The 15,344-nt window shown below is 39.8% G+C and overlaps 1 protein-coding gene across 1 annotated transcript in view; it reads right to left on the reverse strand.

The window, feature by feature from the left end:
• The window catches only part of USP24 (ubiquitin specific peptidase 24), a 134,819-nt gene that overhangs the window by 26,436 nt on the left and 93,039 nt on the right, over positions 1–15,344 (reverse strand). The window contains exons 41-53 of the mRNA XM_021684340.1: positions 14,668–14,785; positions 12,207–12,351; positions 9,287–9,406; positions 8,242–8,367; positions 7,544–7,642; positions 6,575–6,657; positions 5,583–5,724; positions 5,253–5,372; positions 4,700–4,920; positions 3,978–4,102; positions 2,317–2,458; positions 1,714–1,864; positions 637–732 (exon numbers count right to left, since the gene is read on the reverse strand). Of these exons, the coding sequence (XP_021540015.1) occupies positions 637–732; positions 1,714–1,864; positions 2,317–2,458; positions 3,978–4,102; positions 4,700–4,920; positions 5,253–5,372; positions 5,583–5,724; positions 6,575–6,657; positions 7,544–7,642; positions 8,242–8,367; positions 9,287–9,406; positions 12,207–12,351; positions 14,668–14,785 (1,688 nt within the window). The remainder of the gene's footprint in view (positions 1–636; positions 733–1,713; positions 1,865–2,316; positions 2,459–3,977; positions 4,103–4,699; positions 4,921–5,252; positions 5,373–5,582; positions 5,725–6,574; positions 6,658–7,543; positions 7,643–8,241; positions 8,368–9,286; positions 9,407–12,206; positions 12,352–14,667; positions 14,786–15,344) is intronic.

Genomic DNA, 15,344 nt, shown 5'->3' on the forward strand with positions numbered 1-15,344 from the left:
TTTCATTGATGTTTTAGAGATTATTAAATGTTATGAATTGAATAATGACACGTAATAAAGTTAAATATTACTAAGAAAAATCTAGCCAGCTTATTACAGAAAGCGTTCCATTTAAATTTTTAAAAAGGGTAAGAAAAGACATCTTCTTCATTTCTTTTATGAACCCCTCTCAAAATAGAGTCTTTAGACCATAGGATGGTTAAGTAACCTGTCAACAGACTAAGAAAGTTTTTCCCTTACTGGCAAATTGTAATCATGGTACTCAAGAAACAGAAGTACTTGGAAATTCATCTTGAGTCTGGTAAAGTCTGATGACAAATTAGGACAAATTAATCTACACAAAGCGCAACATTCATTGACCGTACCTTGTGGCTATTCTTAGATTCTTTATAAAACTGAAAAGCACTTGAAAATGCCAGTATGTTGAAACCCACACCCATTCACAATCTGCAGGACACGTTCTGAGCACTGCCTATATTTTAATATCACCCAGGAAGTGACACATTTGTGCAAACATTCCGGGCATCTAATCTGAGTGCTAACAGCTGAGGGGGAGGATAAGTCACTGAACGCTTGAGCTGACAGTTAACTATGCTCCTTTCTTAGTCCTCTACTAACAAGCCAACTAGTACTTACAGCATTCAATGATGCTAAAGACAAAACAAAACTGAAATAATCACTACTGTACACATCTCTATTCTTCATAAACTTGAGGTTTTCATCTCTCACCATCTACAAAAGAAAATTAGTAATTATTTTTAAGAAACAGGGCAAAATATTCAGTATATGGAAGACATTTTTGACAATACATTAGGTAAAAAAGGATTTTATATTAGGTTAGAAGGGTTCACAAGAACCCTTTTCTTGAGCTTTGAAATTTTAAAAAAGGAGAGAGGAGAATCTTCCTTTCAAATATAAGAAGCTGAAAGAAGATGAATTATTCTTCATCAAACCAAACTCTTTTGGGAAATTTAGGAAAACCACCATGTGAAGGACAAGTGAATTCAAACCTGCTATTTTGGGTTGAGGGACAAACAGAGCTTTCCCAAGTACAACTAACTTGATGCTTTCCTTGTATTGGAGAGCTTAATTCTTTCTCTCTAAACAAAACACTCCATATTTTTCTTAAATTCTCTGGTTCTGGCTACTCAGCTTTTGATTATTTAGTGTTACAAAGCCTGGACTGGATAGTTGGACAGTTCTGAATTTAAATCCTAGCTCTGTGACACCGGCAGGTCACTTCTCCTTTTCTGAGCTCAGTTTTTCCATCTTAAAAAATGGGAGTAAAACCCGCTACTCCACAAGAGTGTTTTAAGAATTAAGGATTTATTTAAAGCACGTAGCACAGAGTAGATATTCAATAACTGATGGTCATCACTGTGACATTAGTTTTACCCAAAGGTATGACCCTTATTTTCCCTCTGCAGACGTTAATTTCAGCAGTGGGTGTCTTTAGTGCCCCCGCCCTCCCACTTGTCTATCTGTGGCACCCCCCGGTCACACAGCAGGCCGGCGATAGTGCCGGCCACCTCCAGTCTGTGGCCACCTCTGTGACCTGTGTAAGAGACTTGTGAGACAAGGTGGTTAGGCTGAGGCACTCGAGATCCAACCAAGTCCATGAGGAGGCCAGCGGGAATACTTCTGGACCTATGAGGTAGATTTTGACTTTTGTCTGAATTTTCTCCCTTAAGAATTTTTTTATATGGTTCTTACCTGGTATATTCGAACAGGCATTTTCTCCACAAATAGTCCTTTCTTCTCGCCTTTTTTAACCAGCTTGGTTAGAATAGAGAGCCGGTCATTGTTAGGCCTGTGGGGCCGGGGAGAGGACTGAGGAGAAATCTCTGGTGAAGACGGCGCGGACCTAAGGACAGAATCAGAAAACTGGCTGGTATAAAGCTGACAGACTTAAGGAACTAGACTTGACAATAAACTGCATCCTTTCCAGATCCAATATAGGAAAATGCAATTTCACAGACAACAGGACCTTAAAAAAAAAAAACAACACTGACAGTGGCTGGCTGATTGCTACGCTTTGGACATAAAGTGCACTCAATAAACGCCGAGACTAGGAGAAATGGCAATTCTAGAATGAAAGAATTTATATGCATGTTTCTAAATACAAAATAACTTCTTGCTAAGGAAATAATAAATGGGTGGCAATAAGAAAAGGGGTAGAGGGATTTACTTATTTTCTTTTTTGAATTTCTCTCTAGCTTGTTTAATGAATTACCTTTAAATGCCAAACAGTACACTCAAGATTACAATGACCACCTGCTGAAACGGCACAGTGAATTATGTAGAGGAGAAACTCACAGAGAGAGATCCTCAGCTTCCTGCCGGACGACGCTGACCCGACTTTTCTTTGGTAATACTGGGGAGTTTTGATCAGAGACCCTTTGGTAGAAGAGCATATAGGCATTCCAGTATCTTCGGCGTACGTCAGTATAGGGGTTCGCTTTATAACAAAACAGGAAGAAATCTTTGTAAATAAAAAGTTTTCTTGTCTTGACTATCTAAAATAAAGGACCTATAAATCCAGCAAGTACTTACAAAATTTAAATGCAAAGTGTAAGTAAAATGTGTGTCTTTTTACTAGTAATACTGCTTAGAATCACTTGAAAGGTGATATAGAGGAACAGGAAGGAAGCTGTATGGTAATGGGGTAAAGACGGTAAATATTCTTAGGCAAGTCTAAATTTAATCAAAAGGCAAATAACATTTAAAAAATAAGTTCTGTGGCACAGGATGGGATTATAACTGGCCTCACTTAACCATTTCTGCATAGAACAGCCAAATCTAGGTAAATTTTGGCAATGATACCATCTTTAACCATTAAAGGTTACTATTATTAGACATAGGACTACCATGGTATGGCATTATTTAATACAGGTAGAATTTTTTTAATTTTAATTTCTTTAAAAGATTTTATTTATTTGTCAGAAAGAGAGAGAGAGAGAGAACACAAGTAGGGGGACCTGCAGGCAGAGGGAGAAGGAGGCTCCGCTGAGCAAGGAACCTGATGCAGGACTTGATCCCAGGACCTTGGGATCAAGACCTGAAGCGAAGATAGATGCCTAACCTTAGAGCCACCCAGGCGTTCCTTTAATTTTAATTTTTAATTGAAGTATAGTTGACATATACTACTAGTTTCAGGTGTACAACACAGTGATTTGACAATTACATACATTATGAAATGTTCCCTATGATAAGTGTTGTTACCATCTGTTGCCATACAACCTTATTGCAGTATTATTGACCATATCCCCTATGCTTACTTTCCATCCTGAGACTTATTTATTTTCTAACTAGAAGTCTTTACCTCTTAATTCCCTTCACCTATTTCTCCTGTTCCCCTCTGACCCGAACACAGAAATTTTTAAATGCCCCTAGAATACTACAAAATCAGTTTCAGAAATGCTAAGGTCTCTATAAAATGTCTTCCCCCCCCCCCACCCCGAAATAGCAAATTCTCATTGGATTCTCTGATGTCCCTTTCCTCATACCCTTTCTTCTTGGGGTGGTGGCTGGGGAGGGAAGGCTGTTTTGCCATACTGCATAATAAATATGGTTTTAAAACCCACATGTGAGAGATGTCTTCTCTAATTAATTGTGTCTCATGTAAGTGAAAAGGAAATTTGAGAATTTTAGTGGGCAACTACTTCTTCTGAAATGATTTTTAAGGATGAAATTCCGTGTTCATTAGCTTCTCTCTGACATTCGTTTCTTCCTCTTAACTTACTCCATCACCTGTCCCCCCGAGGGCTGCTGCAAGAAATTAGTTTTAAAACATTTGTAAGCAACTCAAACATTTTCTCTCACGCTATCAAGGAGTCTGTGGATCTATATGGCTGGAACAGTGATATGTAAAAATAAAAAAATTACATTTTATGTAAAGAATACTACTTCCAATCTGATAGAAAACCGTAAGTTAAAAAAATAAAACTAATGGGAAATATCCATTTGTAAATACTTACTTTGATCATAAACTTTTGGTCTATATTCTCCTCCAAAGCATTCATACTCCAGGGTCTCATCATTTAGGTCAAATTCTTCTATGACTGTGTCGTTAAACTTGTACCACTTTCCTTTTCCACAGCCCCTAGAGCCCACAGAGGAACAAACGTTATAAAATTAAAACCTGACATTCCCCTCCCCAGTCTTTATCTCTATGCATTGTCTACACATAGAGCAGATGATTACCATTTGAAAATACTCAAGAAAAAAACAAATTTCTAAAACAACTTTTCAAACTGAAGAGGTAAACAGTTACACTACATTTTAAAAATCCAACATGAAATATGACCAAACAGCAATGCAAAAGTTTCTTTGTACTACGCTCATAAACATGGATGATAAGAATAGGGCGGGGGGGCACAGGAGGGACAGAGGAGGGCAGGGGGAGTGGAGGAGGGACAGAGGAGGGCAGGGGGAATGGAGGAGAGATACAGGAGGGCAAGGGGGATGGAGGAGAGATACAGGAGGGCAAGGGGAATGGAGGAGAGATACAGGAGGGCAGGGGGAATGGAGGAGAGATACAGGAGGGCAGAGGGAACGGAGAAGGGACAGAGGAGGGTAGGGGGAGTGAAGGAAAGACACAGGAGGGCAGGGGGAGTGGAGGAGGGACAGAGGAGGGCAGGGGGAGTGGAGGCAGGACTACTGGAAGGCAGGGGGAGGGAGTGGCATGAGAACGTCTTACCGCCTGTCCTTAATGAAGGAATAGTAGTGACCCGCGTGTGCCTGTCCACTGTGGACAATGACACCGACAAGTTCATAGTTTTCAGTGAGGGCAACTTTTTTCCGTGGGGATCCTCCACCTCCCTGGTCCATACTTCGCCCATTTTCACCAACTTCTGAAGACGAATCTTGGCGAGCCATTCCTGAAACTGTGTAAGGCTCCATGTTTAGCATCCAGGGAAACTATTTAAAAGCAAAAAGACCACATTAGTGTTGATGCGTAACATAGACAGTGATACCCTATTAAGTAAGATTCAAGTAAGAGGGATGTTTTCCTAATTCTAGCTAGGCCCGCCTCATCACTATCGCCAGGATGACTTCTAGACAGGAGGGCTGTTCACAGATCTGCCTGTCTGCCGGCAGCACCTGCTTAAGACAAAGGGCTGTGTACACCTCCGAATGCAGACCACAGCCCTTCACGGTGGAGACAGAAGTTAGACATGTAAAAAGTAAACAGCAGAAAAGAAAGTGAGGTCATGGTGGTAAGATATTTCAGGGGGAAAAAAACAAGTTACCCTTATCTGTTCATCGTATTTAATGGAGCGTCCACTCTCCCAGTCAAATCCAAATCTCATTAGGTGAATTACCAAGACGCTAGGTAAAGACTTAATGCAGGTCCTTTTCACGGTTATTCTCTAAAGAAAAGCAAAACCCAATTATCTCCGTGGAGGAAATAAAACAGCAAAATCATACAAAGGTCAGAGATTTCCATGGGCCTCTCCTGCCCATGTAAAAACAGGTAACGACACAATTTAATGGGACAATAGGAACTTAATATTGCCCTTACATAAAACACAAACGAATAACAAATTAATCTTGTTTTCTAAAAAAAGCAAATGTAATACCTTTTCTTTACACTTTTCACAGTAATATGCATTACTTCCCTCTAAAACTTCTCCTCTAACAAACTGGTCCAAAGAAATTTCCAAGCTCTGACAAGAAGTAACTCCAAGATTGAGAGCCATGAAAGCTTCCTCACGCTCATATCTGATTAGGAAATCACAGGAAAGACATAATCAAACAGTGGAATTTAAAGGTCTTGAAACTACCACAATACCAGAGACTATACATAGAACTACATTCATAATCAGTGAAATTAACCCATGCCGTCCCTCAGCCTTTTAAAAGTACATTGCCAAATAAAAATACCAGTTTTTGATAATCAGAAATTCCTTAAAATTATGAATTTCAGCAAAGAAATTTTAGAAATGGAAACCAGAGAAACTTAATTCAATAAACATTTATAGGTCCACTGAGAGAGAGATCTGCAAATCTCTCAACAATGCAAAATTTACGACATACTAGAAGCATCATTTAAAAAGGATGATGATCACGTGCAGTACTACTGTGGCCAACTGGCAATTTCCATGTTTCCACCTTAATCCTGAAGCTTTTTTCTACTGCAAAAATATTTCTTCCAAGTTTGGTATCTGTATCAGGATAACCTGGAGAATACATACTTTTCTGTTTGAGGATTTATGACTTCTTATGGAAATCCATGTATTTACAGATTAAACTTACAGTACTCTTAAAGCTCTGCCTTAAATACATGAGTGGGAAAGCTTCTGCTTGCATCATGATTTACGTAATACTAAGCATGGTGATGCTCATGAATCTGAATATTCTAGAACTTGGCTAAACTCAAATATATCAATAAATTGTTACAGTAACTTAAGAAATAAAAATACTATTAAAAAAAAGAATAGCTGAGATTTTTATATACTGTCACTTTAGTCAAGTAACATATGGATGAAAATTAACAAAGTACTACCAATTAAGAGGGAAAAAAACAAAAATGAAGATCATCAGTGTTGATGTCCGTGGTATCTTCACTAACCTGTGAGGGCAGTCTTTACAGATCTTCTGATCAGAGTAGATGCCCTGGAAAGTATTCTTAAAAATCTGGTCTCTCCCCATTTTCTGTTGGAATAAAGGGTCAGACTTTTAGTTGATGCCCCTAGAATTTACAGGTTGCTTATGTAGAATTTTATTTAGACCTAAGCTAAAGCGCAGATTTCAACTTAACAGCTAAAATACAGGGAGTCATGGTGGTGATTTAAGCTGGGATCGAATGGGACGATTAGAACCCCCTGGCCCCGCTGTTAGAACAGCCTGAGCTGTCGGCGAAGGAAGAGGAGAGGGCCCAGCCGCAGCTGGTGACAAGAACGGCACTCTCAGTGACGACTCCTAATCCTTCCCCCCGTGCCTGCAATGACCACCCTGTTAGGAGCAACTCTCCACAATCTTTTCTTCTTTCTTGTGGATAAAATGCTACACATTCCTAAGTGACGTGAAAAAGGGAATGACTAACTTGGGCCTCCTGAGGAGACGAGGGGCAGATACTTCAGTGAGGGAGGTGCCCTGTAACTAGGAGGCAGTGCCATTCAGGAAGCCTGTCACACGTCATGCTGGGTGGGGGCAGGAAGCTTTGGGCCCACACATCCCCAAAGACAACTTTGTGATCTGGCCCTGTGGCAGAGGCGGACTGCCAAGCACAGGCCGTCGGGTCCCTGGAGAGGGCAGCAGGCCCGAGGCCAGACTACCTCGGTGCGCCCACAGTGGTTACTCTGGAGCACAGGTTAAGAGCTCCATACTTCATCAAGTGTTGAATGAATCAAGAAAAGGAGAGGCCCAGTGTCTGTGTCTGTTTTGATGTTCAAATGCCACCAGAAGAAATGAATTACAGTTGTGGTATTAAAGATGACCAGATTCTGATTGGTCGGTTTCATAGTAATCCCAATCCTGCCACACTGCTCTCATATTACAGAGTTTGAGGGAGTCAGAGGGAAAGTGACTTTTTTCCTACCTTGAGATATTCGTCCATCTGATCAATAAGACTAGTGAAGAATTCATATGCATCCTGCTGTTCTCTCACATAAAGTTCTTTGTTCCACATCTTGAAAATCTATGCAACAAGAATTAAAGCAAAGTTAGCAATTTCTAAATACAGTAGAACACAAATGTGAAAGAGCACTTAAATGCTTCTAAAAACCAAGTTCTATTAGGACAGCAGACATTCTTACTGAAGTGAGATGAGCATCTGTTCAGCTATCTAGGCTTGTTCCTGGCCCCCCTGTGGTGTGTAATCATCACAAGTCTGTGAGACTATACAAGGCGGGATCTGAGGCCACGGAACAGAGTTTCTGTCTTAGAACTATCCAAACTATGGGGGAAAATACAAGATACCCCTTCTATGAAAAAGAGTAATGTTCCTTATTTAGAGCATTAGTGAAATTGGAATAATCTGAATACATATTCCGAAGAGCCAAAATAAGAATCATGAGAAATACTCAAAATCATTAAGATCAGCAGATCCCTAGAAATACTAGTCTCAATATTCTAATCATTTGAAATCAAACATCAACCTTAAGAAGAATGGTACAGCCCATTCTTCTGTAGGTTCTTGGCAATGGGATTAGTCTAGAGTCAACAAAGACAGAAACAATTACCACTACATCCAAGCATCTAACATCTTGAAATCTAAAGAGTTAATGGGTGAAATACCTTCCAGAAGTTCTCAGGTACATAATACTGCAGCTTGCTTTCCATCAGATGCCCAAAGAGAGACTGCACCTGGTAGAACACGCTGTCATCTGGATTGTCCGTGTCATCATCCACTGAAAGTAACGACTAAACAGAAACGAGATGTCGTGAGCTGGAAAGAGTTCACTGCTGCACAGGGAACGCGGACAGACGTATGTGTACTGCCTACACTGCTTTTACAATGCTATGTACGTGTGGATGTGGCTACAGCTCTGAGTAGATGTTTAGCTTCAGTTCTTCCTAGCTGGTGGGATCATGAACAAGTCATTTCTTTGAGGCTCTCTTTGATTATAAAAACTGGAGCCAGAGAAAGCAGTATCACTACGACAGATAAACGTGGCATGATACACAGAGAATATTCTCAAAACCACTGACTGCTATATCACAAGCTTCTAGTTAATAGGCTGACCCGTGAACATGGGTTTGAACCACACAGGTCCACTTACACATGGATTTTTTTGGATACAGAACAGTACTGTAAATGTATTTTCTAGCTTATTTTATCTTAAGAGTAGAGTATATAATACATATAACACACAAAATATGAGTTAATTGTCCAGTCAACAGTAGACTGTCAGTAGTTAAGTTTTGGGGGAGTCAAAAGTTACATGCAAATTTTTGATCGCACTGGGGGAGCTGGGGGTAAGCGCTCCTAACTCCTGTGCTGTTCAAGGGTAAACTGAACTATTATGAAGCACTGATGAAAGACCTGAAATTTTTCTAAAATACAAAAAACATTAGTAATTTTATGGAACAGAATTTGAGAGTAACTTCGTTCAAATCCCACTTGGTCAAGTCTCTCTGTCAAATAGGCAGTATATTCCTTCAGCAGATTTATAAAAACATCACCATGAATATGCTGTCTCACATATTTCAGAAGCTACTAAAAAATCCCTAGTTATGTCTAGTTTTAGTAAAACCTAAATGCAATATATGAATCTGGGACAATTTTCAGGCCGGGTACACGTTCTCTCTCACACCAAACAGGAAAGAAGAAGGAAATCACCTCAGGGAGCCCAGGTTGCATATACAGCTGCTGGAAGACTGCATTCATGTAACATGTAGCGCCGCCATTCCTCAGCCCCACAAACCCTGAACTGGACCTGCTATCCACAGGTGGAAGGTACTAGAAAAGAGAGGAGTAGAAACAGTAGAGAGAGAATTAGTGTATCTGCCACCAGCACATTTCCACCATGGCTGTCTGAGATGTCTGAGAGGAAAAAGAGATAAACTCATAGATTTATCCATCCAGTGGGTGAGGAGTCAGGCTAACAAAACCTACGTTCTTGAAGTACCCTGCAGATGCTAATACAAACAAAAAATACTACTATCTCAATGTTCCTTTTCCATTCATAAGCTACCTAACACATTGTGTCTGTTTATCCATTTGGTAGTAATGCATTCCGTCACTTGATTATCATTCAACAAATATTTACGAAGAAGCTACTTATGTGCCAGGCACTGTGCGAGGGATACAAGAGATGTATGTGGTCCCTTATCCTAAGTTGCTCACAATCTAGTAGAGTACACAGACATCAATCAAGTAAATATATGTACTTACAAACTGACGTAGTACTCCGCAAGAAAGAAACAGAGTTCTATGAAGTATTTACTATGAAGAATCCTGACCAGTCTGGATGGTCAAGAAGGTTCATATTCCTTCCCTTCCTTTTTAAAGAAGTAACATTCTTCTATCGAATAACTTCTAATAAGCATACAATTAAATAAATACTCTTGCACTGCACGTAAGGATTTTTTTTTTTTTTTTAAGATTTTATTTATTTATTTGAGACGGAGAGAATGAGAGACAAGAGAGCATGAGAGGGAGGGTCAGAGGGAGAAGCAGACTCCCTGCCGAGCAGGAAGCCCGATGCAGGACTCGATCCGGGGACTCCAGGATCATGACCTGAGCCGAAGGCAGTTGCTTAACCAACTGAGCCACCCAGGCGCCCCGCCCCCTTTAAAGATGTTTTGTACTAACACAGATCCTGTTACAATGCTTTTCTGGTTAGAAGTAATCTAGAAAAGGCATCTTGGATAAAGTTGAACATGACACTTCTCCAAGTGGAAAAGGATATTGAAAGGACACACTCTGAAATACTATTTCAGCAGAATCTTGGTTCTAAGGCCATGCCCAGAATCACCTAATCTGCATAAATCAAGTACCTGCAGCCATGTAAAAACCAAATGACAAAAGCTTATAGATCTTTTGCACCTCAAGGAATTGCTAAATATGACATACTTTCCACTAACATTTGACATACATGTAGAGCATGGTGATTTCTAAGATCTGATCAACACTGTAATTTATTTGTAGCCTAAAGCACAGATTTTTAAAAAGTTACAAAATAAGAAAAACTAGTTCACAGTAGTGCTAAAAAATAAGTACTTATATGAGGCAAATACTTTTTTCATTATGCTGATACAATCCCTGACTTAAGAAAAAAATAAAATTTCCACTTAAATCTATTAAATAGGGCGCCTGGGTGGCTCAGTTGGTTAAGCATCTGCCTTTGGCTCAGGTCATGATCCTGGTGTCTCAGGATCGAGTCCTGCATTGGGCTCCCTGCTCAGCGGGGAGTCTGCTTCTCCCTCTGGCCCTCCCCCTACTCATGCTCTCTCTCTCACTCTCTCTCATTCTCTCTCAAATAAAATCTTTAAAAAAATAAATCTATTAAATAAATAATGTAAAACTAAAGCATATGTTATAAACTAAACATTTTGATACCAAAACAGTTTCCAATTTACACACTCACATTTCATTTTGCAAGTGCTATTTTCTCTATCTGGCACCCCCTTCCTTCCTTTCCTGCCTAACCCGTATGCTACATAGTACTCAGCTCAGGTGTCCAAAGGGATAAGCCTGACTCTGCAATGTTCGTGGAGAACGTGATGGCAGCTCTAAAAGCGTCCTCCCACTCCTCCTCGTCTGGTACTCCAGTGCGCCTGCAACGTGCTTCCCTCCTGCAGATCTCAGTGAATACTAAACTGTTGCATGGTTCCAGAGCCTTGTCCCATATCCTTCTCATTGCTGGAATGACCTTCCCACCTTGCTTCAATTGGCTTGTGAGACATTAGGCTCTATTTTTTTTTTTTTTTTAAGATTTATTTATTTATTTTAGAGAGAAGAGCATGAGCGGGAGAGGGAGGGGGAGAGATGGGGGGGAGAAACAGACTCCTTGCTGAGTGGGAAGCCTGAAGGTGGGGCTCGATCTCATGACCTTACAATCAAAACCTGAGCCAAAATCAAGAGTCGGGTGCTTAATTAACCGACTGAACCACCCAGGCGCCCCGAGCTCTATTTTCAATTCCATCTTTTCTAAGATGCCTTCTAAGATAGCATCTGGTGGTGAAGTGCCCCTCTGTTGGCTGAGCATTCAGGACATGACCTGTATCTTATACGTTATCACATTATATTAAAATTATCTGCCTATGGGTCTGTCTCCTCCGTTATACACTGCCTTTCTTGAGGGCTGGAATCCTATATTCATTTGTGAGTTCCAAAAGCCTAACACACCTATTAGTGCCTAGTAAACTCAATAAATCTTAGCTGACTGTAACTGAATGTAGACCGTACTGTGACAGAGCCAGCGTCTGAGTCAGTATCTCCAGGGCCCGGTGCTGTACCGCCCACAGCTACTCAACACATGGGCTGAAATGCTACTTCTTACTGAGAGTGATTATCACCTGACTTGAACATGTCTCCTCCTTAATTAATAAAAAGGGTATCACTGAGTAATATACTATTACAATGGTAATAAAGTAACTTTGTAGTTTATAGGTGATTACAGTATGTGAACACAATAAGCAAACGAATAATAACTGACTTTCTTTGTGATTAGGATAAGGCAAACACAGGCTTTAAAACTGTATGTTTAACTGACCATTCCAAAAAAACTACATGTGTAAAGGTCTAGAAAACTTACATCAAACTCCTTGGTGAGAGCAGGGTCGGGTTGATGATGCATAGAAAGCAGTTCTTTCGTGATAATTTGCAGATTTGAAGGTGAGCTATCAGCCAACATCACCAGGACTTCATAGGCTGCCAATCGGCTATTCACTGTACTACACCTAAAAACAAAAGATGCAAGTCAATTCCAACAGTGAATAATCTACTTAAATTGCTCATTAAACTAAATCAACATTTGAAATGAAAATATTAGAGTTGCAGTTCCTCAAACAGGGTTAATCAGGTCTGATGGCAGAGCTCTAGGAATCCTGGGGGAAGTGTTTACTTAAAGGAAGATGCCATGAATACACGAAGGATGATTAAGGTTGAGAGCTAAATATCTTCTTGGCCTGATAAAGTAGCAAAATCTCTTACTTAGGACTGTAGAGTACTTTTATCTAAGGTTTGGATCAGCAAAAATGGAGGACAAAGAGTCTGAAAATTTTACCAAAGACAATATGAGAATAACTAGCTCTCAAAGTTGGTAGCAAGAAAGATTTTTGTAGGTCTCACCCTGAAATTCAAATATCTAAATGGCAGAAAAAAAAAGCTATACCAATCAGAATAAATGCCCATAAATGTTTTATATGTGCCTGGAGATAAAAAAAACTTCACGGACAGGAATCAGCCTCATTTTGCTAAGAAAATGGAGACAGAAATATGTGGTATGCTAAAGTAATTAGTTTAAAATGACGATAAAAGGTAACTAGCAAGCATTCTGCAGGAAACTAAAGGCTTCTGATATTGCTCACCTTTAGCAGAGATCATTTTGGGGATGGACAGTAATTTCTCACTGTCATCTATACCAACCTTGCATTACTGAGAAGATCACAAGTTAGGAAGGATACACAGAAAAGAGGACATCCAACTTCTGAGAGAAACATGTATGGAGTACAGTGTGGGAGATGTGCTCATGGGGTGGGAATGGGGCCTGTGGGCCTGGCTCTTAGATCAGCACTGCGCCACGCCCTGAGGACAATGGCCAGGAGCTGGCACTGACCTTTGCTCTTATTTGGACTTCTGGATTGCAAAGGACAGGTAAAGAAGGAATGGGAGGTGCCATACACACAGGGTAAACATGAAGAAGTTCTTTCGTTAGTGTTAATAAGAATAAGCATTACTTGTGAAAATACTTCTGTGTATTGTAAATCTCTTTCTGGCTTTAGGGTTTAGGTAGGAAAGGGCTGGGAGCCACTGTGATAAATGAACATCACTCAAAAACAAAATGCCACCTTTTCTAATTAAGGCACAGTGTATGATTTAAAAAACCCAACTCCTTGCTGATGGAGGTATTACTTTTAATAAATAAAAGGAAAAGGATTCATGAATAAAAATTTCAGTAAAACTACTGAAGAACCACTGAACTCTACCTCTGAAACTAATAATACTCTGTATGTTAATTAATTGAATTTAAATTAAAAAAAAAGAAAAATAAATAAAAACCAAAGAAACATAAAAAAAAAAAAGAAACTACTGATGATTTATTTTCTCCATTCACTGAAAACTGAAAATACTCCTGAATTTCTACTGCTTTAATAAAAGATTCCCATTGAGCTAGCACCAGATCTTTCAGAACAAGACTGGGGCACGGGTGAGGATGGGAGTCACAGCCTGAGAAACACCCCAAGAGTTCTAATGAAGGTTTATTTCCTGAAACAGACTTTGCTAATAAGAAAGCTCTACAGAAATACTCACACGATAAGATATAGCTTAAGATTCCATGAAATATTGCTTATTATGCCTTGCCCATTCCAATAACCACTAAAAGTATATGGGAATGTTTTTCACTGGTTAAATACCAAACCCCAGTTCCTTTGAGATTATTCAATTAACTCTGGTTTTCCTAAGAACAAAGTATGGTGGATTCAGAGCAAGTAAAGATGGCAGCATGAAGCAGCCTCCTCTATCTCCAGGAGCACCCAAGTAGGGTCAACATTACAAAAAGATCTTTCAAATTTCTACCCATAAAAATGAATACAATATTTGACTCTAAAATTACCACCATAATAAGTAACTAGCAGTTTTAATTATCAGGACACAGGTGATATACAGCAAATCACACAGTTCATGCACTAAAGCACCTACCCTTTCCTCCTAGAAGAAATTCTTGAGATTCTGAGCCTATTTACTTTTACCTTGGATGTAATTCTTACCACCTCAGTTTCTCTTGGAATTTGCTACCAAGTTAACCACATAATTTATTACTGATTCTTCCAATTTGATGATAAGAATGATTCCAACATACTTGCTCAGCACTTACTATGTGCCAGGCAGGCTTTATCCTAAGCCCCTTTACATGCATTTCTTTATATAGTGGATAATATAACTACACACACTCACGAGATGGACGACAAACTCCAAGTTAAGAAAATCTTTCTGGACTAAAGTTTCGAATTAGAATTTTTACCAAAACTGAACACAACGTGCATTTTCCATACTTTGGATGAAAGTCCTGTTGACTGATGGCGGCACTGCCAGCTGGAGAATGACTATTTAAAATAATTCTAGAAGCTCGGAAAAGGAAGTCATCTAACAATGGTTTAATGAGTGATGAACCTGGAATAGAGCATAATATTCAGGTTGAGGAGGAACACATTTTAATTCAAAGATCCTGTTTTTGTACGTTCATATCAGAGCAGCAGAAGCACCCAAGGCCACCCGATGGCAGGGCATTCAATTTAATTTGATGCTTATTTTGTGAGCGCTTATGTAACACACGGCAAAGCTCTGTGGGGCAGAGGGGTGGGGATGGGTGGGAGGGTCGGGGGACAGGGAACAAAGAGAGACAAGCAAGGGTACCTTCCTCTATGAGCTGACAGCGGAGTGAAAGAAGCCATGCTTTCACTTTAGAAACACAAATGCCAAGAACACCACAAGGCAGAACGGTCTGAGTGAATAGTTTCTTCTTACTCTGGGCGCGGTGGTCGGTGGGGGTTGGGGGGTGGGGTGGGGACACAGAAGGGTTTCTGAAACTTCTAAAATCTCACCTTCTTTGGGTAAAATGATGTGCCCTTTTCACCCTGGTTTAGAATCACTCTTTTCTATGTATCCCCAGTAGCCAAGAAGATTTTTATAGAGCTTAGTTTGTGTGATAAAGGTGGTAATTAATGTTTTG

Source organism: Neomonachus schauinslandi, chromosome 4, assembly GCF_002201575.2.
Source record: "Neomonachus schauinslandi chromosome 4, ASM220157v2, whole genome shotgun sequence".
In the NCBI taxonomy this organism is placed as follows: domain Eukaryota; kingdom Metazoa; phylum Chordata; class Mammalia; order Carnivora; family Phocidae; genus Neomonachus; species Neomonachus schauinslandi.